The 23,843-nt window shown below is 42.3% G+C and overlaps 1 protein-coding gene across 7 annotated transcripts in view; it reads right to left on the bottom strand.

The window, feature by feature from the left end:
* elmo1 (engulfment and cell motility 1 (ced-12 homolog, C. elegans)) overlaps window positions 1–23,843 on the bottom strand; it is a 103,418-nt gene that overhangs the window by 26,191 nt on the left and 53,384 nt on the right. For 6 of the 7 annotated variants that reach the window (XM_072676083.1, XM_072676087.1, XM_072676086.1 and 3 more), the window contains 3 exons: window positions 19,973–20,077; window positions 18,693–18,801; window positions 5,564–5,700 (listed from right to left, as the gene is read on the bottom strand). In XM_072676083.1, the coding sequence (XP_072532184.1) occupies window positions 5,564–5,700; window positions 18,693–18,801; window positions 19,973–20,077 (351 nt within the window). Of the gene's footprint in view, window positions 1–438; window positions 683–5,563; window positions 5,701–18,692; window positions 18,802–19,972; window positions 20,078–23,843 lie in introns of those variants that run through there. The other variant, XM_072676089.1, reaches the window with a different exon arrangement.

Raw genomic sequence — 23,843 nt, 5'->3', positions numbered from 1 at the left:
GCCCCTCTTCCCCTACCCCAACCCTGCCCCCCCACTTTCTCCATCCTCTTCTCTTTTAACCCCTTAACTTCTAAGGATCTGTCCAGCCCTCTCTTCTTTACCCGAGTTAGTAGATATTTTACACAATTCCAAAGGTGCTACCAATATACTTATTGTGAGCCACTAGATAATACGCCTCCAGATTAATATCTATAGTAATTAGGCTGTTAATCTCATAATAGGCTCATTCTTTCTCTTATCTGGAGTCTGGTTAGTAAACTGTACAGACCAAGCTTTTCAGGTGAAGCAGTGCCCAGAAAGCTTTGGATTAGATAACCAGTTTCACTCGGTACTGTCCTTAAAAAACATTCCCAAATCTCCAAGCTCCTTCTGATCCGCTACCTCCATCTGCTATGTCCAGTGGCAGTCAGAAGCATGTTTAGTCAGTGTTGTACTCACATGTCATCGTCACCTCCATGTTTGGGAGCCAGGCACCAGGCTGGCAGAGCCCAGGGCAGCCAATAGGACAAACAGCCAGGCAGTAAGGCGAACACTTGGTGAGGATGCGGAGTGCTGCGGTGACCAAAGAGTCCGCCAGTGGTCCAGACGTGCCTCTGGTGAAGCCAGATTCACCGTTAGACAAGGGATGGAGTGTCCAGCTGCCTGTTCATGTCTCTCCACTGGATCAGTGCTGAAGACAGAAAGCATCTGAGCCAGTGGCAGTCCAGGACAGGGAATCACGTGGGTTTTATGGTGGGGAGGAGAGAGGGAAGGGGGATTCAGAGAGAGAAGGAGGAGCACGAGCTGCTAGCTTAAAACACAGCCCCTACATCACTACTCCACTGTGCACGGATGCACTGAGCGGCCGCTTGCGCTCAGGTGCCCAAGCTGCTTTCGTCAGCGACTGGAGGAGGAGGGGGGGGGTTGTAGGGTGGTTTAGTTTATTTTGGGGGGGGGGGATGTAGGGTGTGTAGCTGAACATGAGCAGCACACTTGCTCTCTCCATCTCTCTTTATGTCTGTCTTTCTCTTTCTCCCTTGTGCACAACAACAGGCATTCCATCCTGCCGTAGACGAGCTGGAGTAGGAATAATTAGAATACGGTCGCCATGGAAACAGGCAAAACGTTGCCTTCGGATTTTTGCCCAGAGAGCATCGGCGTCAGCGAGATCAAACCTGCTACCCTCCCTCCTCAGCATCACACACATATATACTTACACACACGCATAAACACACCACCACTTCTACCATTTGCTCAATTTGACAGACCAAACAGTGTGAGAGAGAGAGAGAGAGAGAGAGAGAGAGAGGGCAAGTGAGAGAGAGAGTGGGGGAGGGGTGAGCAAGTGTATTAGCGTGCGTAGTAATTCGAGGTGTGTGTGTGGGTGTGTGTATGTGTGTGTGGGTGTGCGTGTGCGGGTCTGTGATAGAGTGAGTGTGCAATCATCCATAAACAGGCTCATAATCATCATTTTAAAGTATGTCTGACTGGCCGTTCGCTGCCCAGCACAAAATGGAGGACACACACACACACAGATGGTACATCGATAGCAGACTGAACCAAGAGCAGCAGAGCTGAGAATTTCCTTCATCAGCGGCCAAAAGTCACAGAAAAATCTAAAATAAATAAATGAATGAGCACATATCACAAATGCATTATACCTGTAATACCATTATAAACTGTATTCCGTTCCAATATTGGACACAAAACTGTCTGATCTCAAACATCAGCGCATACAATACTGCATTACCCCAGCTGGATGATGGGGTGCCCTTTCTTCATTCATGACTTAAGCATCTTGCCGATTTGCATTAGCCATAATGCTTCACAGGCAAGATCATTTAAATGCATCGCGTCTGCACAGTTGTGCCATAATGACTATGTTTTTTTGCACAATCACTCAAAAAGAGGCCTAATAATATTTTCCTGCCGTTAACAAAACACTTTTGTAAATTCAGTTCCAACAGAAGAACAGAGCCCCTAATTATTGCATTGCAGGTACTGCACACAGCACTATGCACATTACTGCATACAGACTAGACAGCTTTGCTGTGGTGGGGGTCTAATTAAGTGTGTGCATGTGTGTGTGGGAGTGTGTGTTTTTGTACATGTTCAGGACGTCCTAGAGGTAAGGTAAGTCCTACAAACAAATCAAAATCAAGAACTAGTCCCATCCTCTAAATATAAACAACTTCCAAAAGCAACAGCTCAGCTATCCAGTGACACAGTGGCGGCAGTTCAAACACAAGCAATGGTTCGATTCATATGACTCAGAGGAAGCTCGTAGACCTTTAGTCTCCTAGTACTGGTACTGGTTGTGTGTGATAGGAGAGGTGGAAATTAGACATGACTAAATTAGGAAGAAAAGGATGGAAAAACTGTCCAATAACAGACAAAAAAAATGGGTGGAATGGTTGTTCAGCAGATGGAAAAGCCTTGTTGATGAAAGAGGTTAACAGAGAATGCTCACATTGATTCGAGCTGACAGAAAGGCTACAGTGACTCAGATAACCACTCTGTACAGTTGTGGTAATGTTTTCTTAGCATACTCTAGGTCTGTTAATACCAATCAATGATCGCTTGAATGTCACAGGCTATTTGAGTATAGTAAGCGGTCACGTGCAGCCCTCAATGACCACATCGATATACCCATCTTTCAATGGTCCCTTCTATCTTCTAAAGCAAAAAACATCTCCAAAAGTGGTTTAATGAACATGTCAGTCAGTTCAGTGTTCTACAGCAGCATTCACAATTGCCTCATACAACATCGATAGGATGTGTTAGAATGGGAGATTTGCAGTATTAAAGTCCTGGAAACTTTATTCAAATATATCTACAGTATGTTTAAAATGAACATTCAACTACACTCCCGTACAGCTTGTATAATCACCACAGAAAAACACTGCTAAAATAATGGGCTGTTCTGGAGCAGCCGCATATGAGCTCACCATGCCTAATGTCTAGTGCCCCCCCATTCACTGGACTGTGGAGCAGTGGAACTGCATACTCTACAGAATTAACGCTCCATTCAATATCGCCGGGTTCGAGTTGGAGTGCCTTCCAATTTTAATACTTCAAAACTACAATTTCAAGACCTCAGTAATGCTCTCGTGACTGAATGTAATCAAATCCTCACAGCAATGTTCTAAACTTTCCCCAAAGAGCAGAGGCAGTAACTGAGGCAGAAGGAGGAATAAACTTTACAATTCATTTGGTTTTTGGAAGAAGCATCAAACTTTACAAGATAAGAAAAAAAGATTTTAGTCCATGTAAAGAACAAACAACATGGCTCCATAAAGAACTTTAAGAGAACTTTTAATCTTAAAAGAGGTATGAGTGTGTGAAGAACGGTGTAAAGAGGCCAAAATAAAGGTTCTTTCCCTATTTAAAGGATATCTATGCTTCTTTCTTCTACAAAAATGGTTCATTATGGAACCAAAAGTGGTTCTTCTATGGCACAGCTCAAGGAACCATTTGTAGAACCTTTATTTTTTAAGAGTGTTTAGTTATAGCTATTAATATTATTCCTTTTATGTTCAGTAATGTTTAAGCTAAGGTATTTTTGGATCCTAGTCTATACAGACTACCTAAGGGTATTTTCTGAGTAAACAGTGAAGCACTTTTGGGAGAAGAGCGTCTGCTAAATGCCTTAACTGTAAATTTATTACACCTCTACTTCCCTCACCTTAGTCAGACTGCAGTTAGGCTATCAACACAAATAAAGTCAGTGCTGTTCTGCCTCTTGCTACTGCTCAACAGGGACACTGGCTGCTGAATTAGCGTTTATTCCCAATTAGAGTGTCACCTTCAAGCCGTAATTCTTAATGAGTGCAGGTCTAAATATGGTCTTGTGCGGAACACCACCCCTGCAGTGCGCTGCACGGTGGGAAGATTCTACATAGAGATACAGATAATCATCATCACTTGGTCAACATTGATATCCAGAGGACATCATTTTCTCCTTTTGCTCCACACTACTGCACTACTGCAGCTTTAGAAACACACACACACTCACCCCCCCCAACCCCTCCACACGCTGCCTGATTGCCTGATTGAAATAACTCATGTCTCTTATCAGAGTCAAATTTAAATTTAACCAACCTCACGCTGAGAGAAAACTTTAAGCTAATCTTCCCCTAGACTGTATTCTCTAGAACAGTAGTTTAACACACAGTTCCCTTACAGCCTGCCATACCTGCCTGTTCTTAATGTGGTAATGAGGAACATAAGCGAACAGACAGAATTGGGGCCTTCTCTGATCACTAGATTAAAACAGTGTTCTTTGCCTCCATATAGTGCATGCTTATTTTTTAATGAAGCTGGAATAGGGATGAGGAACAAAAGCGACCAGAGGATTCTCAGATGTGCTTTTCATGTAAGGAAAAAAGCTGATGTATTTGATTAGTACAGAGAGAAATGTGATCCATGGAGATCCTTTAAAAATTAGTTTTCATGTCCACGCATGTTCATTAAGCTGAAACACAAAGGCAGGACATTTCATCCACTGTTGCAATTCCAGGGACAAGTTTGCAGTGTGATTATCATAATTACTCAAAACAACATTCTGGCACACCTGCACACTTTCCAGACAAAGGTTAGCCTCTGCCAAGCGGACTGGACCACCCTCATTTAAATCTATGGCTAATCAGTTACTCTGATGACACCAGTATAGAGCGGACTGGACCACCCTCATTTAAATCTATGGCTAATCAGTTACTCTGATGACACCAGTATAGTCAAATCCCACACATGCGAGTGAGGGAGTGAGCGTGTGTTTATGAGAGAAAATGAGACCTAGAGAATAAGAAAGGGAAAAAGCTTTTTAGGTTGACTAGACAGACAGACTTATGGCTAGACAGAAGATGGCTAGAGACACAAGAAATGTGTGATCCCAAATTATGAAAAATTCGGTTTCAGAATCAGTTACAAAATTACAGTTGGTTATCCTTATTTACTTTTAGGGCTTCTGAAGAAATCTGAGAAAGTTTTCGGTCAAACCTATGCAGACGTATAGAAACTTTTAAAGGGTTCCCAAACTTTCAAGCACCACTGTATTTACACCTTTTTACATCATCTTTTGATTTGCCTGTCTTACCAGCATATGAGCCGTTCTTTCAGAGAGCTTTCTTAGTCTTTCAGAGCTCCATATTTTGATCTCCACATTTCTCCCGAACTGCCACTCCTTCTTAAGAGGAAGTGGAAGAAACCTTTTCATAGCCTTCCCCTGTCTTGTGGGCATGGATTACTTTGATTTTAGTTACTAAGAGAAGTGTTAATACAAGGTGTGTAGAATATATTTATTTGATGCAGCTGACAGTTCCCAATTACAATTAAGAATTCCTGTTCACTAGATTTTAACTCCTGATTACAACCAGAGACCTTGTCCAAACAAATCTAAGCCTTTGCAACACTTGTTTAAATGTTAGAAAAGAGTAACTGTTTATTAGGGCTGGCTGAAAATGCCGTGTTTAATGTTTCATTAGCTTAAAAATAAAAAAAAAATTAAATTAAAAAAAAGGAAAAGGAAAGAAAGTGTCATTTGGTCAAGGGTGACTGGCTGTTAGTTACAATAATTAGTCCTTACCTTGTTGAAGTCCTCAGATGTGGCTCTCATCTCCTTCCAGGTTTTGTTGAGCAGCTGGATGCAGATGCAGAAGAACTCCTCAAACGATCGGTCATGAGTGAAGAACATGGGGTGGAAGTCATGGCAGTTCTCGCTAGCTGTGGAGAGAAAGAGTGAACATAGAGAGTTTATGTTTTGCTCAAAAGCTTCTCAGATTTACACCTGCACTGAAATCCTTGGACTTTCCATTGTACTGTGTGTTGGTCAATCCAATGACTGCTGTCGAACAAACACTTCATGTGGGCGCAGAGAAGCTACCAGCTATAGTCAATCATGATCACCATCAGGAAGTTAAGAGGCCTTGGCCTTGCAGTTAGATGCTGTTAGATGATTCAGATTTGCTGGAGCACCTGCATGATGCTTATCCTCCACTGTGTAATTATGTTTAAATGCATGTACAAGATAAGATTATTGGTGTTACAGCTGCAGCTTTGACTGAGTCTGAGGCATTCAGTCGTGACAGCCACACAGCAGAAAGCCTCTTATTACATTAAGGGCTGATCATTTTACCCCTGTGGAAGAAAGCAGAAGAAGCTTTTCAAGATTCCAAGATCATCAGTTCAAACAATTGTGTGCAAGTACAATGTGTTAGGAGGTGTAGCCACTTTGCCATGGTCTGAAAGAGCACCCAATCGGTCCCCCTCAGCAGTGAGGAAATTGGTTTGGATAGTCAGAAACAAGCCAAGAACCAAGAACAAGCCACAGCCACACAGCCACAAGCCAAGCCTCCCATAAACTTAAAGTAAACTGTTTACAGTCAAGCACATATTAGATAGTTATGAAATGAGAGAAACACCTTTGAAATTTACACCTTCAAGCTGGACTAAAGTTTGCAGCTGACCATATAGACATAGGAACAAAAGTTGCCTGGAGGATGGTTTGAGTGGACTACCTCAGAATTCTTCAGCATAACCTCAAACCACTATCTATACGGTTGAAACTTGGACATAATAGACTGTTCCAATTGGACAATGACCCCAAACACACGGACATGGACAACAAAACAGGCTAACATCACGCTTTTGGTACAGCCTGCACATATTCCCGACCTCAACTATGCGGACTGTGCTAAAAAGTTAGTTCACTGTCAGGAAAGCAAATCATTTAATGGAACTCTATGGCTATGGTCTAGATGCAACTCGCTACTTGCTTTTAGTATAATTCTGGCCATGTGTTGATTTCAGAAAACACCCAAAAATGAAACCCTGTGCATCCCATTCTGTTTTTTTTATTCTAGTAAACATGTGCTGTCACTCATTCTGCCCCAAAAAACGAAAAGTTCAAAGAAATCTCTAAAGGTCCAATATTGCCATGACATTTATGTCAATGATGAGTGTATTTAAACATCCCACCACAACTGTAGGTTTCAAATGTGAGCTTCCACAAGGTTCGCATTGTGCGTGTCCACTTTTAGCTCCCCCAACATCTCATGTGGGCTTCTCATGCATCCGCATATAAGGCCTGGCTGGGGTATGGATGGAGATACCTCACGACATCTCCCACTGAAACACAGACATTCATTCTCTACCCAGAGGATTGTGCTCTCGGCTCTAAAAACACCTACACGCTCACTGAGGATGTGAACGCCTGGCTATAAATGGCATTTTGATGGGCATGTTTTCTCTCAGTGCATCCCATGCCAGCCTGTGCTGATCGCTCTTTATTCAGAAATTTAGATTTAGGTGTTCCTTCTCGTGGGGAAAGGATATTCCGCTTCTATTTAGGATAACGGAGGAATCACACAGGATGTGACTTCACAGAGCGAGTGATTCCAATATCCTGAGATGTTCGTGCTCAATTAACACCATCTAGTGAAGAGCAATGGTTTGGCAAAGTTAACTTTCACCCACAAAACAATAAATGTAATCGCAAAACCATTCAAAGCATGTAAAGAAGCAATTCTGCCATCTTTATGAGAAGGGTAAGATACAAGAGATACAAACAATCTTCACCTGACCTGCTACTTAATAAATGTTCATTAAACCCTTCCCTGGGGCAAAAGAGCTTGATCTGGATAAGAAAGTGAATCCACAATCTCTGGCGTGAGACGCACACCTTCTCGAATCAAATCAGAGAGGAGGAAAATACAATTCTGGGCTTGAGCTACGAAAGCTGGAGGCACCATTATTGTGTTCATAAGCGCCAGCGCTGAAGGTGAAAATGAAATGGCGGTCGCAGTCTGCCGGAGCCCCTGCAGTGAGCGCGCCGGCATGTCAATAACACACTGCTTTAATACAAAACCAAGCACGCTGCACTTCTGCCACAGCACAATGCCACTCTGAATCGTAGGTCCTGCTTGAAGAGCACATTTAGTGGACCTGGAGGCTTCGCAACAGGTCCAGGCCCCTGCGGAGGCCAGGTAATTGAATCGGCTCTGCAGAAATTGAAACTTCACAGCATAATGAATGATGCCTGCAAAAGCAACAGTGGGCTCTCATTGGATGCAGGCCAGGTCCTGCCAATTGCTGGAAAGAAGTGCCATCGGTTTACTGGCCAAAGAGAGGAGCAAATAAGCTTGGGGTACCCATGCCCTTTCAAATGACTACAGTCAGAAAGGGTTAGACTAATGCGCAATCTAGTAGTTTCCTTCTCCAAGACATAGATGAGTTCAAGGACGACTGGTGTTTGGAGGGATGGAGGAGATAAAGGTTTGGGGGGGGGGGGGGGGGGGGGGGGGGGGTTGTCCTTGGCTCGTTTGTACTGAGAAATGAGAGCTGCTTTAAAGGTTTACAAGAGTTCACAGATTCGAATAACAGGAACAGTCCACACATCATGCTCCATCTCAGCTCTCAGTGTTAAAGTCCAGTCCATTCCAAATTATTGGTAAAAAGTAAATAATCGCATTGCCTTTCCATTACTTACCATACACGGGATGCTGGAGACTGGTTATGCTTTTTCTTTCCTAGAACTGATTGAGGCTTTTTGTCATTTTGTGATGCATGTAGTTGTTCAGTGCTCCAGAAGTACTAACAATACTGATTAACTCAGAACAGAGAATCATGAAGCTGTTTACATTAACAAGTGCTTCATTTCTGAGCTGAATCTGGATATTTTTGGCTTGATTCCATTAGCACTTTTTTACTAAACAAGTCCACTGTGTGACCGGATGAGATTGGATTATATGTTATAAAATATAAATCCACAAGGATTAGAATCAGAGAGATGAAGCACTGATTTTTAAGGATTACCAATGCAGAACAACGGGACAAAACACAACAAACCCCTCAAATGCATAAGGCTAGGTTTCTTTCACTCATTTCTGTCATGACTTGATTACGGTTAGGTTAACGGATAAAGGTTTCTGGTTGAATCTCGTTCCTGTAAAATTTGGTTCCACATTATATTCACCAGTTTTTAGTGCAATTTTTTAGCTACCTATGTGTGGGATGAATACACATACATTTACACCCCAAAGCCCAGCATCACCCAACACATAAACGCGGGTTCAAAATACTGCTAATGTAAACACTTGTCAGACTGGACATATATTCTTAATCATCTGCAGATCTGCCAATTTTACTCCAAAATGACCATGCATCCCTGGATGAAACAAGCAACAGATCATCTGCAACCACACCAATGTGGTTTTAGTGATTTGATCATGATTTGATCCCAATGTGTCTTGGGAGTGTCCACACTTGGCTTTTCATACGGTCAAAACAAAGCAGAAAATGATCTGATCGCCAAAAAAAGCAAGGTGTAAACAACCTTATTAAAAAATGTAGCACAATAACATCCAATATAGGGGCAAAAATATTTGGACACCTGCTTATTTATTGTTTCTTCTGTAATCAAAGGTATTACCAAAGAGTTTATCCTGCTTTACTTGGAGTTACTGTCTCTACTATCCAAGGAAGATGTTCTACTAGATTTTGGAACATTGCTGTGAGGATAAGATTAATGCATTCAGCCACAATAACTTTAATGATGTTATGGTTTGGATGATCACCACCCCAACTCATGCCTAACACGTTCCCAGAAGTATTGAATGGAGCACCATCATTCCAGTGAACATAGTTCCACGGCTCAATGCTGGGGGCTTTATACCCCTCTAGCCCACGCCTGGCATTAGGCATGGTACCAATAGATTTAGGTTTATCTGGTCCTATTATATAGGCAGCAGTTCTCTACAGGGAAGTTGTGTGTGTGTGTGTGTGTGTGCACGTGTGTGTGTGGGTGTGTGCTCATTAGCACATATGTCTCAGAAATGGGTACAAGTAGGTGAACATGTTCTTTAGAAGTGGTGTCCATCTAGTCCATCATGTTGTTCGAGTGTAGCATGTTTCACATCAGTTCACTATGTATCATTCTCTCCTATTATTCTTTATTCTTAACCCAGCTCATTGTTCTTTAATCCGTTTAAAGTGAATATGACAGCGTTTGTAAGACTACACAAAAACATTTTATTTCCTGATCTTTGCGCAGTGTGATTTAGTGTTATAATAATTCCTCTAACTGGGGCAACTTTCCCCTGAAGAGCAACAATACACGTGTACAATTCAAAAGCCTGCATATTTCATCATAGCAACTCATACCATCTCCCAAGGCAAACAAATAACTGAGTAGGCCTAGAAATCGGACATGGGCTGCAAACATCAGCACATTCTGATGACAAAAAAACACTTGGTGAGGTTTGTAGTGGATCAGGTGGCTGTCAGCAAGTACTGTACATTTTACATGACTAAACATCATACTCAGCAATACTCCAGTTCCAATGAGCAATGCACCTCAGTTCAACACTCTGACTGGATGTAAACAACAGGATTGACACACACACACACACACACACACACACACACACACACACACACACACACACACACACACACACACAAACTGCGTACTACAGATTAGCTACACAAAATGGATAAGCCTTGTATTTGAAACACTTCAAAGGTCTCTTCACAGGCTTCCCTCTATGTAAGTGGCATTGCTACCTGCTAATATACTGAAGAGGTATTCTGCCAGTTCACTTGATCAGACTGTGAGTGTGTGTATGCTATTCCATTGTAATACACTAGAGATTTCAAACTCCTCCAAACAAGTCACCACTTCCTCCAGAGGTCTACAAAGGCATTATATTAAAGCCAACCTGTAAGCACATCTCTGAGACCTCACCAAACCAGGCCTGGCTAGAAGAGCAAAACAGACCTGGGCTTGACTATGAAGAAAAGACTTGGCCTGAATCCATCAAGAAACCTTATATTTTGTCAGACTCCATCAGGCTCAGGTCGAATAGGTCTACAGTCAATATCTGAATTTAGCTCCATGCTAGACAACTCACTGACCTAAATTCTGCTTCCCGGTGCAGCCCCCATTGGAAAATAGATTCCTCTTTTGAGTCTTGGGTTCTCTTGGGGTTTCTTCTTTTTTGATAAATAAATAATACAAAGTAATTAAAAAAAAAACTAAATGATGGTGTATTGAAGCATGCAGTGCTTTTTAGCTTCCCTTTGATCACAGCCAAGCTCATTCGAACACATGCAATCCTGGACCTTACTGCACAGATACTCCCTTAAAAGTGGCACAAACCTTCCAGGGGTTATGTCATTGGTGCAGCAAGGTCATGGCCTAGTGGGCAATGGAGCTCCTTGGGGGAGCAGCCCCATGTTGCGAAAATGACTCATCTTTGGCAAAGAACAAAGGGCACTGGCCATATGGTCACAACTTTCCTTACAGCACCATAATGTGTTGTGGTGTGAACATCTATGATTTCTGGTAATGTAACTGCTCTGGATGATCTAGGACGTGCCTTCAGACCCATTGTCTCCAGTCTCTTTCAGAGAGTAAGCAACACTTCATAGTATTCTTCTTATCCCTGTTATAGTCCGCACTTCATGGAAATTCCTTTGCAGAAGCTTCACTGGGTGGTCTTGACTGATGGAACCAAATCCGCATAACCAACTAGCCCATCTGCTTGTTCTGGAGCGACCACATGCTTTGCAAGATTATTTTACATCTTTGAGAAATTTCAAACCCATCTACATTTTCCTAATGGGAATTTTGGTTTATCCAAAGCTACAAGAATGCACTCTGGATAGACAAGCTGGCAAAAAAAAGAGAAAATCAAGTAGATCTATAACAGATGTTCTATGGAAGTAACTATATTCCAAAAGGGAACGAGAATGGGTTAAGCTTAAGTAAGTGGCTCTTCAGCTTCAATGAGAAGTTGAGTGAGGTGCTACCACAACTGTAAAACCTCTCCATGTCGTGCTTTTGAAACTAAAAAAGTAAATTCATGGCATAACACAACAAACAAAGCATTTAAAGGCAATTCCAAAATGAGACTACTACTGGAACTGGATTTCTTGTCTGGGAGTCTTGTCTTTAACTGCAATCAAGTGAGAGAAATCTGGGACTGACGGCAGCATGGGCCATCAGTGTCTGTCACCACAAATCTGACATGAGTACATCACATTTGGTCATCGCTAATTACAGCCGAGAACAGGCGGACGCACAGATGAGCCAAGGCAAAGAAAAAAAAAAAAAACTAGATAAGTGAGGGAACATCTGGGCAAACTCTTTCAGACAGAGAGTATGAAAAACGGGGAGGGGAAACAGACTACACTTGCTCTGCGAGTCACCTTGAAGGCGAGGGCTGAGATGGAATGATGAATGCATAGTGAAGGGTGCCATCCTGATCTTAATGAAAAGCCCTGCAGGCCTGCCAGTCATCCAAAGCCAGGGCTGGGGAGAGAAATCACCAGCAGCCCACCAGCTGTCTTAAGACATCCTTAAAGAAGTCAGCCGTCCCTCTAGTGCCCATCAACATTCTGTGCGACTGACATTTAAAACTCCTAGAACTTGGTTTTCTCTCTCATTCATCATCTATTACCATTAGACTGTGGCACAAGAACAGACCTCAACAAGACAGATAATGGGCGTTGTATAGGGAAGCACTTCAAGATCTGTTAACAAATGCTTGGTTGATATCTGAGAGTCAATCCTCAGTCGACCAAGTTTGAGGCAAGTGCAAAGAGCTTCTGCTTGGGCTGACAGCTAAGGAGCATCAGCTGAGGAGAGGCTGAGGTATTGCTCCTGGCAGGTTAGCCACTGTGATGTAAACAACAGACTGGGGCATAGCAGATGAGGCCTGAGACAGCTGCCCAATCTGTTCACACATCCCTTCTCCATCTGACACACACACACACACACACACATACACACACACACACACACACACACACACACACACACACACACACACACACACACACACACACACACAACCTATTTTACCTAATCAATTCATCCAACCCTTCTCAACAGACCATTTATTTAATCCACTTCTGACTGGATCACCTATCCATTTCACCTCATGGCATCACTTTATCTGGGTCATGACCCGAACAGATGCTTTGTCTGAACGTTATGTGCATGTTTATTACATGTGCGTGTGCCAGACTGTTCTTCAGAAACAAACCACAATGCCATAGAGTACTGCACAGCCATTATAGCCAGACATTATACTTCATCAGCATATTGCAGACCCTTGCGCTTCACTTAAATGGTCAATTCTACACATCGGAGTTGATAACAGATCCCTTCAGTAGGCCTTTAAAGTGGGCTGAAGGCATTACCTGAAAGCCAACCAACCAGAAGAACCACATCCCTGGTTTCTTGGGTCTCCACATAATTGCCTCCGCCATACTACAGCAGTAGGAATTGTGAATGGTCTTATTATAAGAGAGCCCAGCAGAAGTGAGAGTAAAGTGCTAGCGTAGCACAGCCTGCCAATATCTGATTTACGAGCTGAAAGCCCTGTCCACCTCTAATGTGTGTAGACTGGAAGCAAACTCTGGAAGCCAAAACCTAGACAAAGCGCAAACATTCACCACTGAACAAATACACTTCTGTGCTTAACAAGACCTTAGGGAGCTCCATGTCAAGAGACGCCTGACAAGCGCCTCTTAGAAACCCACACTACGTCTTTCCACTTGGCATCTGGGCAACAATTAGAGCAGCCGGAGTACTGCTCTGGCTCGCCTGACTGCTTCGGACGGTCCATCCCAGGGGCATTTCACAGGCTAGCCCAGGCATGATGTCTGGTGTCAGTTCAGAAAGTGTGCCATGTCTCAAAAGGAGGCCTCTGAGGCCCGGCAGACACCTCAAAAATCTTGTTCCTGCAGATGTGAGGTGATAACATGTGCTGACGTCCCTAATACGCTACCTGCCAGCGGAGACATGACCGACTCGAAGTGGCGATATTGCAGTGACATCAGGCTGACCTCAACGCTTACATACATCCATCCAAAGTTCTCGCTGCCCCTAGTCAAAGACAAATATAAGTCTGGCTTCGTTCCATCAGCCTGGTCACCCTGAGCTGTGAATCTATTCCCACCTAAAAAAAAAAAGTGTGATACCACCATGAATCAATCCGGAGAGATATTTCTGTCTGCTGTCACTTTCGATCCCATGATAAATATTACATGTGCTTTTTTAAACCGAGGAACAAGAAGACATCGCTTGGTGCCTGACCATCGCAGATTCCATTAAGGCTTTGGATAGAGAAACACAGGAAGCTATAAATCTTTCAGGTGATGTGGGTCTCACAGATGAGGTGAGGCGAGGACACCTGGACAGGTTATGAATAATGCATTTGTTGACAGAAGCACCAACCAAATAAAAGCCCTCATGCCACTAGAAAATATACAGAGTACCTGGTTTATTAGGTATGACCTTTGCAGTCATATTTTATATGATCACAATGTGTAGTGTGTGTGTGTGTGTGTGTGTGTGTGTGTACACACTACATACATAAAAATCTGGCCATTGCCATTAAATATTGTGTAGAATTTCACAACGAATGGACTGGTCTGGTCCAAACTAACCTGGAATAAAATAATTTCACACTGACTTCCACTGAGAGGTCAGCAACTTTTTTCCTTCTTCTGTAAAGTTACCTTTCTTGAGATACCAAAAAAAGACTACCACTTTCAGCATCAGTTGGTGTTATAAGGACAGTGTTGCAGTTAGTAATAACTCTGAATGTAGCTGGTTTTAGAATCTCTAATCTCCCCTATTGTCCAATGTTCTTCAAACACAGTCATCTCAAGGATTTATCCTTTATCCCGAAACTGTTAAGAAAAGCAATGCAAAGGTCAAAGAAATTGAGATCAAATCAAGAAAACTGAGAACTGAAATGAAAACCATGCAAATCACATTCTAGCTAAAAAAAATCAACTTTAATCATCTGCTTTGTCTTAAATGGGCTAAGACACCTGAAGATCAAGTCAAGAGCTAATGTTAGCTAAGAACAAGAACGCACATCACCAGTCGGCACATTGAGAAACAGAATTTGGCACAAGTGGTGAGTCTATGGGTCTGTTTGGTGTCAACAGCCAACAGTAGCAATGTACAGATATGATTAATGCTTTCTAGACACATTTTAAGGTGCCCAAAAAAAAGGTTCCCATTGAAGTGGCATCACTGGCTTCTATAGGTAAACTTTTTCCAAATCCAGATGGAGACCTCCAGACATGACAACGCACCATGCCACAAAATGGTTCCAGGAACAAGACAGCAACTTTTAAACGCTTCAATTAGCTGCACAGTCCTCATCTCAAATCTTAAGCATCTTTGGGAAGAGGTGAAATGATCTGTATTAAGACTTTGCAACTGTCCACTTGGCGGCTACTTTGCAATACAGCTATTGGTTTAGCTTTCCTTTTCAACACATCCAGCACCCACCCATGAAATTCATGCTGCTCTGAGGGTCATGTTCCTAGATAGGTGACAACTTCTGAGAACTTCAAGTTAACTCGTTTGAATAACATGCCATATTTCTATTGACTGGATATATGGGTGCAAAGGAAGTTAAAGAAGAACGTCCTTGTATACCAAGACCAGATCCTAGTAGAATTGTACTAGATCTCGACCCAGGCTGCTTTTATCTTCTACACCCCCACTGCTGCTTTCTATAGAAGGGCAAAGAGGCACTAGATGTAAAAGGTACGCAAAACTGCTTTAAGGCTTTTCACTGTTCACAATTACTAATAAAACAGAGCTAGAGTAAAGCGGCACTCCACAGAGCATGGGCCTGGATTTTTAAGTCTACTAAGCCTTACTGATACTTTATGAGGGTGTGAAGAAGATGATGAATTAAAGGGTGGCTTATTGCATCAAGATTAATTCTAAATTCTAATCTATTTTTCATCCCTGATCTCCCAATCAGTCGCAAGTTTGAAAGGAGAGTTTTCTCTGAAGAGGAGTCTTCGCTCAGCAGTAGGAGGCCTTTTTCCGGCCCAGGCTCTGAGAGGAACGCATTACTCTTTAATGAGGAATTACATCCAGCTTCCCTATGCTAATTCACTTAATTAAGTTTTTGGTGGATTAGCCGTTGACTGTGTCGACATGTTAAAGCCCACACATTCTAAAGCATTTAGAGACCCAAGAACACTGGATGGTATTATCTTATTCTTCCGTCTCGTTCCGCCTCCTCAGCTGCAATAACACTGCAGTACTCCAGGGGTGGGATCTTTGGAAGGCATGACTTTAAATAACACCCGTGTTTCTTTCCAGAAGCTGTCTGTGCAGTTGCTAATACCTCCGCCCTGCGTACCTGCACAAGACTGTCAAATAGAGTTTTCAAATGATGAAAAGCTTTGCAGGAGACAGTAGCTGAGCCTCATTCTCTTGTTGGAGTGTTTAATAGTATGCAGTGAATCAGTGGGTGAGCCACAAATGGTGAAGGATTTGTTGCGGGTCCTGCTTTTGGAGGCACTGCTTCAAATTGTGCGTGACTGAACAAAGCAACAGATTTATTACGCTTTTGCATTTCTTTGCCCTCCAGAGGGGTGTGAAAACTCTTTGTGTTGAGCGGGTCGGAGTGCCTGAGTGCCTGAAAATCAAAGCAAACGATCCCAAAAAAGGAGTAAGCTCTCTTAAGAGGTCTAGATTCTTGAGGACATGTTTTTTTTTCTCGCCGACAAGGGACTCCCTTTCCTCTCTCTGATACTGCACTAGGTTGCAACTATTATTTAAATCCAGAGGTGCCCATAGCGAACATATGCAAGATAGAATGAGATGCATTAAAAAACAAATACAGAGTCAGTACAGTATTTTAACCCCTTATGCTTGGTGACGTATTATACCCTAAGAATTACTAATCAGCAACTACATGCAGTGAGTTGTACCTAAGTTAATACAGCAGGAGAAAAAGCCAGTGGTTCTAAGGAGTTAAAGAGGTTAAGAATGTCAAATAATTGCTTTGCAACTCTTCATAACTCTAAGGAAGCGCACACCATATAAAACGGCCCATATCCAACATTTTTCTTTTTCCTTGGGGTCCACTTATAAAGCATCATTCATTTATACGCAACCTTTTTCCAACTTTTCCAAGCTTTTGTGTTAATGTGTCCTGTATTAGAAGAAAATAAGAAGAAAATTCCACTAAGTAAAGTTTCTCTCTACCCTCACACATATCTATTACAAACACCCACATGGATATTTGTAAGAGATGCGGGAGTGTGAACAATTACACTAGTAAAAAACCTTGATGTCAAATACAGGTTCATTGGACCTTTAACCCCTTATACCCTGTATGTAAGCCCCCACTTCACTTTCACAACTAGGGCTACAACACAGTCATAATTAGTTTCATAGGGCCTTAAATAGAACCCTGTGGGATGCCTCAAAAAACGTTTTTTCTCCAAATTCTTTACAACAGCCTCTGCATTAGGATTAATAACTGAATAATAAGCCAAAGGTTCAAATGGGTTAAAGATTCTTCACACAAACACACACACCTCTAGCAAGAATCATGTTTGTATTAGAGATGTGTGACTGTGAAGAACTTTTAAATTGGTTAAAAACCTTTACATCAAGTGCAGGTTCAAGTGCTTCACATCTCTGTTACAAACATGGTTCCTTATGGAACCAAAAGTGCTTCTTCTACGGCATTGCTCAAAGAACCATTTGAAGCACCTTTATATCCAGGAGTGCAAATACAGTTTTGGTCAGACCTTGGCCAGGCCAACTGAATGTCGCAGTTAGTTCTTACCCACCCAGCTCAGACATAAAGGAGAGATGGGTAAGGGCAATTCAGGGAGAGGGTGAGCACTAGGCCCTCAACATTATTAATCGATGAACTCCTACACAATTATAAAGTCTAATGTCCGCTTTTATCTTCACTGTGGGAGACAGTTTACTTTCAAGCACATAGACAGTGAAGAAGGACAGAGAGAGCAAGAGAGTGAGAGAGAGAGAGGGAGAGAGAGACAGAGATGCACCTGGCTTTTACATTCACTTTAATCTTTAATATTAAAGCTGGCAGGATACTTCAAACGAAACTGAATTCGGTTAAAGTTTGCACAGGCAAACCAGCAGGTCCATGACCAAAAAGAAGTGACGTCTTCTTCCCAAGCTGTGCATGAGTAAAATATGCACACAGCTATTCTATACAGGCCAGCAATCTCGCATACATGGCCCTGTTTATTCACATAGAGCTTAACTCTGCTCATCTAGGTGGAGCATCATTTATGGAACAGCTCTGAATGTCTATTCTTATTATCGTACTCTATGGCCTGAGATAACACACCAAATTGTACTTCATTTCAGGTGTTGTGATGGAGTCAGGGAGTCTTTGTTAGTTATGAAGACCCGGGGAAAGGTAGGTTAATATGTGGGGCGGGGCTTTGTAGTTGGGCTTCATTCTGGAAGGGAGAAAGGACAGCACATGGTTGTGTCTATGTGGCCTCATGGCCTCCGACACAAACTGGCTACTGATACGCCAGAGGGGATCAGCTGGAGAAGTGGTAGCAGAAGCTATGTGAAGAGTTCCTAAATGAGGCTAATTTTCTTTTTCACAGTTATTCTTTTTTTTTTTACTTGATTGTGCAATCTTTCAAATAAATATCACTTATAGTGTGAAATCTGACCTGATCCTTGCAGGGCTAAACCTGGCCTCCTTAACGGAGCGCTTCCCAAGCTGTGCACTCTAATACCCCACAACATTCCCACAGGTGTATTCCTGGGTTAACTCCTAACCCCAGCCACAGGGACAGATCATACTTATGTAGTTCTCCTACTTTAAGGATCTCACACAGCATTTTGGTGAGCTCGATACTGCTGCGGCCAAAAGAACACTTACGTAGTTCTCCTACTTTAAGGATCTCACACAGCATTTTGGTGAGCTCGATACTGCTGCGGCCAAAAGGACATTCGTGTTTGTCTTCTCGACTGCTGTTCTCCAGGACAATCTGAAATTGTATGAACACACACACACACACAAACACATTACAGCTGATTGTTGTGAAAGGGTTGGTTCTGCACACAGCTAACAAGTGTTGCAAAGGATTTTTTTTTACTTCTCAGACCTACAAATAGAAACTGTCAGCCAAATCAAATTTCCAAGCTTTACAAATTCTCAAAAATGTGGGATTTTTTTGTCAATATAAAGGTTTATTATTAATCCTTCCTAATAATGTGTGTCTGTTGTTTTTTTTTATCAGTTAATAAAATGTATAATTATTCTAAAATTAAGCGGTCAGTGAGCATCATATAAAAACTTAAAAGGGTCTCCACTTCAGTTTAGACATTTCAGTTTATACCACATACAGTTTTTTTATCATATAGGCTGCTTATGCAGAGATTTAAATAACAAATTACATTTTGTCTTGTTACTGTAATGATATTTAGGGAAGTCACAAAACTTGACCAGTTTTGATTTATAGATCTGCTGCATGAGTGTTGGTCTTTGTTGGTAAAGAATTACTGTATTAACAGTTTACTTAGAGGTGGTCTGCACTAGATTAAAACCAACTAGTTTGAGATGTATCCCCACTGTCCTTACACTGTACAGGATACACCCTCCTCCCCACAGTTAACAGTTAAGTCTTTTACTTTTTATTTTTCACTTGAGTAGTTTTTCACACTAATAAATAAACTTGAGGAGAATACTTTAATACTCTGTACATCTCAGTGTTCATGTTATATGATTATGTTTGAGATTAAAGACTGATCTTGTATACACATACAGTGTTGTGCAAATGTTTTTTTATGTCTAATATTAGAATAAATACAAATAACATTCATACTGAAAAGTAGTATCACTGTGTTCATTAAAACATTTACAAAGCTCTCCTCATGGGGAGTCTGGTATTATTTAATTATTATTCAACACCTGGTTTGGCAAATCAGTGCTTAATAAGGTTAAATCAGGTGAGCTGGTGTTGGCATTGAACAAATCCACAGACCGGTTGTGGATATCCAGGAGAAATCTGGAACCAGGCTCTGTTCTCCAAACACACACGATCTCAACTAGCTCCCTCGAATATATATATATATATATATATTAAAAAAATGATAACATTGTTGAACTAGGCTCATTAGTGGCTTACACAGCCAATAAGAAATAAGAGATGGCCCTACCCTGATATATGAATCCTGGTGGTGTCTGGCGAAATAGAGCATATTATCCAGAGCCAGCATCCCTGGAGGAATCTGAGTGAAGTCCACTGCCGGGTTCACATGATTCTAAGAATGTGCCAGCAACAAAAACACAGAGAGAGACACATTACATTCCCATAGTAATCAGAACGCTTGAGCCCAGTCACACACACACACACACACACACACACACACACACACACACACACACACACACACACACACACACACACACACACACACACACACACACACACACACACCCTCCATGACAGTGAGATGATATTGACATGCATGTACATATGAGAAAACAATAATGAGGGAACTTTGATGTTGGTTCAATCACTGGTAGAAATTCCCGACTGGTCATCATAAAGGTGCACATTGCTGACAGTGTCACACATCAGCCACCCACAAAAAGCCACACAAGCCTGCTGAAGACACTGATATCTCTTCTCTTTATGTGCCTGTCTACTTCAAACTAGTCAGAGCTTTCCAGACAATGCAAAATGGCTGCCATGAAGGATGTGAGCTTTGCAGATGTCTGGCTGGATTTTGGCTGGCTCTTGTTCTCAGTCTGCGAGAGCGGTGGGGCTCAGGCTGCCTGCTGGGCCCCTGGGGGGCTAAGAGACGAGCAGAGACATGGCTGATTAAAGATAAGGCAAAGAGCTATCTCCAATGGCACATTAACTACACACTCAGGCCCACATCCACACACACACACAAATATTAAAAGGGGTGATGAACAGCAACCCATCATTAGTTAGCTGTGTAATACTCACTGACACGTAGGAGAGAAGCACAAAGAGAAATAAAATAAGATAGAATAGACTTAGTCTCGCAAGCCAGACTCCTGCCCATCATCAGAGGATCTGGTGTTTAAGGACAGCCCACTTTGACAGGAAGAGGCTATTGGACTAACATGTAAAACAACTGATCAATTGGGTTCCCCTCCACATCATACCCGACTGTCTGGTCTGTGCTGATCAATTGTGAAAAAAGCAGTGTGGGCAGCTGGTCACTATTTCTGACTAGAATTTAGCAAGAATATAAGTTCATAAACTTGTTTTGAAATTATAAACAAAAAGGCTGTAGAGACATGTCCGTATATAGATCTACAGGCAACCAATCAGAATGCAATGTAAAGAAGATATTGTGTGATAGTTAAAGAGAATGAGACAGAAAGAAAGTGAGAAAGACAGTGTGCAGGCACAAGAGAGGAAGAAAGAAAAAGAGAGTGAAGGAAAGAGAGAGAGGGAGAGAGAGCGAGAATGAGAGAGCGAGAATGAGAGAGTGCAAGAGAAGACAGCACCTGAGAGAGCGTGAGCATGCTTATGCGGGTTAGAGCGCTATAAAGAAAGACTTAGAAAGAGAGAGCGAGAGAGCTAATAAGAAAGACGGAGAGGTAGAGTGAGAGATTACGCATGATTGCGCTGTAGAGAAAGTGAGAGAGCATGAGAGAGCAAGAGCTTATGCCTGATAGAGCGCTTAAAAAAAAAAAAGAGCGACAGTGAGAAAGAATGAGAAGTGCGTGAGAGAGAGTTAGAGTCAGAAAGAGAGTGCAAGAGAATGTGAGAGAGCTTATGTGTGACGAGCTACAGAGAAAGAGACTGAGTGAGAAGATGAGAGCGCAAGAGAAAGACAGTGAGGGAGGGCATGAGCTCCTGTATGAAAGGACGAGACACGTGAGTATGAGACGAGAGAGTACGAGAGAGAGAGAGAGAGAGAGAGAGAGAGAGAGAGAGAGAGAGAGAGAGAGAGAGAGAGAGAGAGAGAGAGAGAGAGAGAGAGAAAGAGAAAGAGAGAGAGCATTAAGAGGCATGAGAGAACATCTACACACTAGAGCACAAAACAGAGCAGCATGAGACTGTGAGAGAGACAGAAAGCGTGAGAGAAAGTGAGAGAAAAAGAGGAGAGAAAGAGAAAGACACAAAGATACAGAGAAAGTAAAACACACACACACACACACAGGCACACACAGGCACACACAGGCACACACAGGCACACACAGGCACACACAGGCACACACAGGCACACACAGGCAGAGACACGTAGAGACACGTAGAGACACGTAGAGACACGTAGAGACACACACCTGGGTTCACTTGCCGGATTTCCTAACAGTGCAAACTTTCCTTAATGCTTCACATTTGTCTACATGGTTCTGCTGAGGGCTGCTCTTCAAACCAGAGCCTACAGGCCTTGTGAACATCACCAGTGCATTCCACTGCTATGAGCGAACTAACTATCCTCTGCTCTGCCAACGCAGACAAGTAAGAGTTTCCGGTCTGCAAACTTACCTTCTACCTGCTGGGCTTAGCATGACGCCACCCTGGGTCAGTGTGCGTCTGTGTGAGTGTGTGTGTGTGTGTGTGTGTGTGTGTGTGTGTGTGTGTGTGTGTGTGTGTGTGTGTGTGTGTGTGTGTGAGAGAGAAGGCTTTAACTGCACTGCAGGATTTTAAGGAAGGCCTTATCAGTGGGCAGCACACGGCAGCATGAGAGGGGTCTTTAGCAAGCCCCTGGCGGCTCAGGGGGTTTAGGAGAAAATGACAGCTTTAGCTTCCCCCTCATCAAGCCACTGCCAGTGATACACTTTCTCATGCTCTCCGACCTCACTGCCTCTCTCTCCTGCATGCTCTCCTTACTGTCTCTCGGCCACTCGCCTTCTCCACTGTTCATGCAGCCATGAGCGCTGCAGTTTTTGCCATGATTATGGTATTATAAAGGGTTCTCCGAGCGTTGCCATAGACAAACCATAAAGTTCCATAAAAATGTGAGTGTTAAGAACATTTAAACTGGTAAAGAACCTTTACCAAGTCCGTTAAATCTTTAAAAAAAAGTTTTTTATGTCTAAGTATTTAAGCAGTTCTTATATGACATCACTCAAAAAACCCTTTGTAGCATCTATCTATAAGGCGATTGCCTGTCCCTGGCAATGCCAAAGCCTTCCATGGCTAGAAGACACCTGACCTCAAAGCTGACCTCACGCTCTCTGGATGGGTAGGAACTGAGATAAAGATAGATAGAAAAAAATGGATGATGCCACATTAAGCATAATCCCATTTTCTGGCATTGTAAGATGAATATGTATCATATAATCTGTCATGAAGCACACAAACTTAACGGATGTGGTGCAGTCTCCCACTGAAAATGCTTGAGATTTTACTGGCATTCTCTCGTAAAGTCGGACATGCAATAAAGTTAGAATACTGCAGTTATCACACAGCAGCAGACTTTAATGAAACGAATGAGCTCTGCCTATCTTCTGCAGAACATATCAATCTCCTCCTGAGCACAACATGAAGCGCTAGGTACCAGTTAATGCTTAAAGTGATGGTTTGGCCAAATGTCACACACAGCATACCTACATCAGTACACACTTTCTGACACTGTATGATATTACTTTGCATTACAAAAAAACAATACAAACAACTTAATCTGTACCATTGTTCAACTTGTCATGGTTTGAGTCAAGTGATAATTTAGGTATATAGTTTGCAAAGTCAACTGTTCAGCCATCATGACTGTCGACTTGGCCTCACTGTCAACTTGGCCTAATTTCCTTTAATTGGATGTTATTCTTTACATTGTGTCATGATGAATTGACCAATGGAAATGCTCTAAATGACTGAGTACTGAGTACACTGACTTTCACTGAAGTTCAAGTAAGGAAAGGTTTTTTGCTTCTCCTGTAAAGATGCAATTTTGGGAATACAAAGTTCTTGCATGACAAGCCATTGTTTGTGTTTAACTGGACTGAAACATGACAGCAGTGACCACAGAAAGTATTGACATACAACTCTTAATCACAGATCATTCTGCCACTGCCACAGGTGTACAAAATCAACCACCT

This window comes from Salminus brasiliensis, chromosome 3 (assembly GCF_030463535.1).
Source record: "Salminus brasiliensis chromosome 3, fSalBra1.hap2, whole genome shotgun sequence".
Taxonomy (NCBI): domain Eukaryota; kingdom Metazoa; phylum Chordata; class Actinopteri; order Characiformes; family Bryconidae; genus Salminus; species Salminus brasiliensis.
Note: the sequence above shows the minus strand (reverse complement) of the source record. Positions and strands in the feature narration are given on the sequence as shown.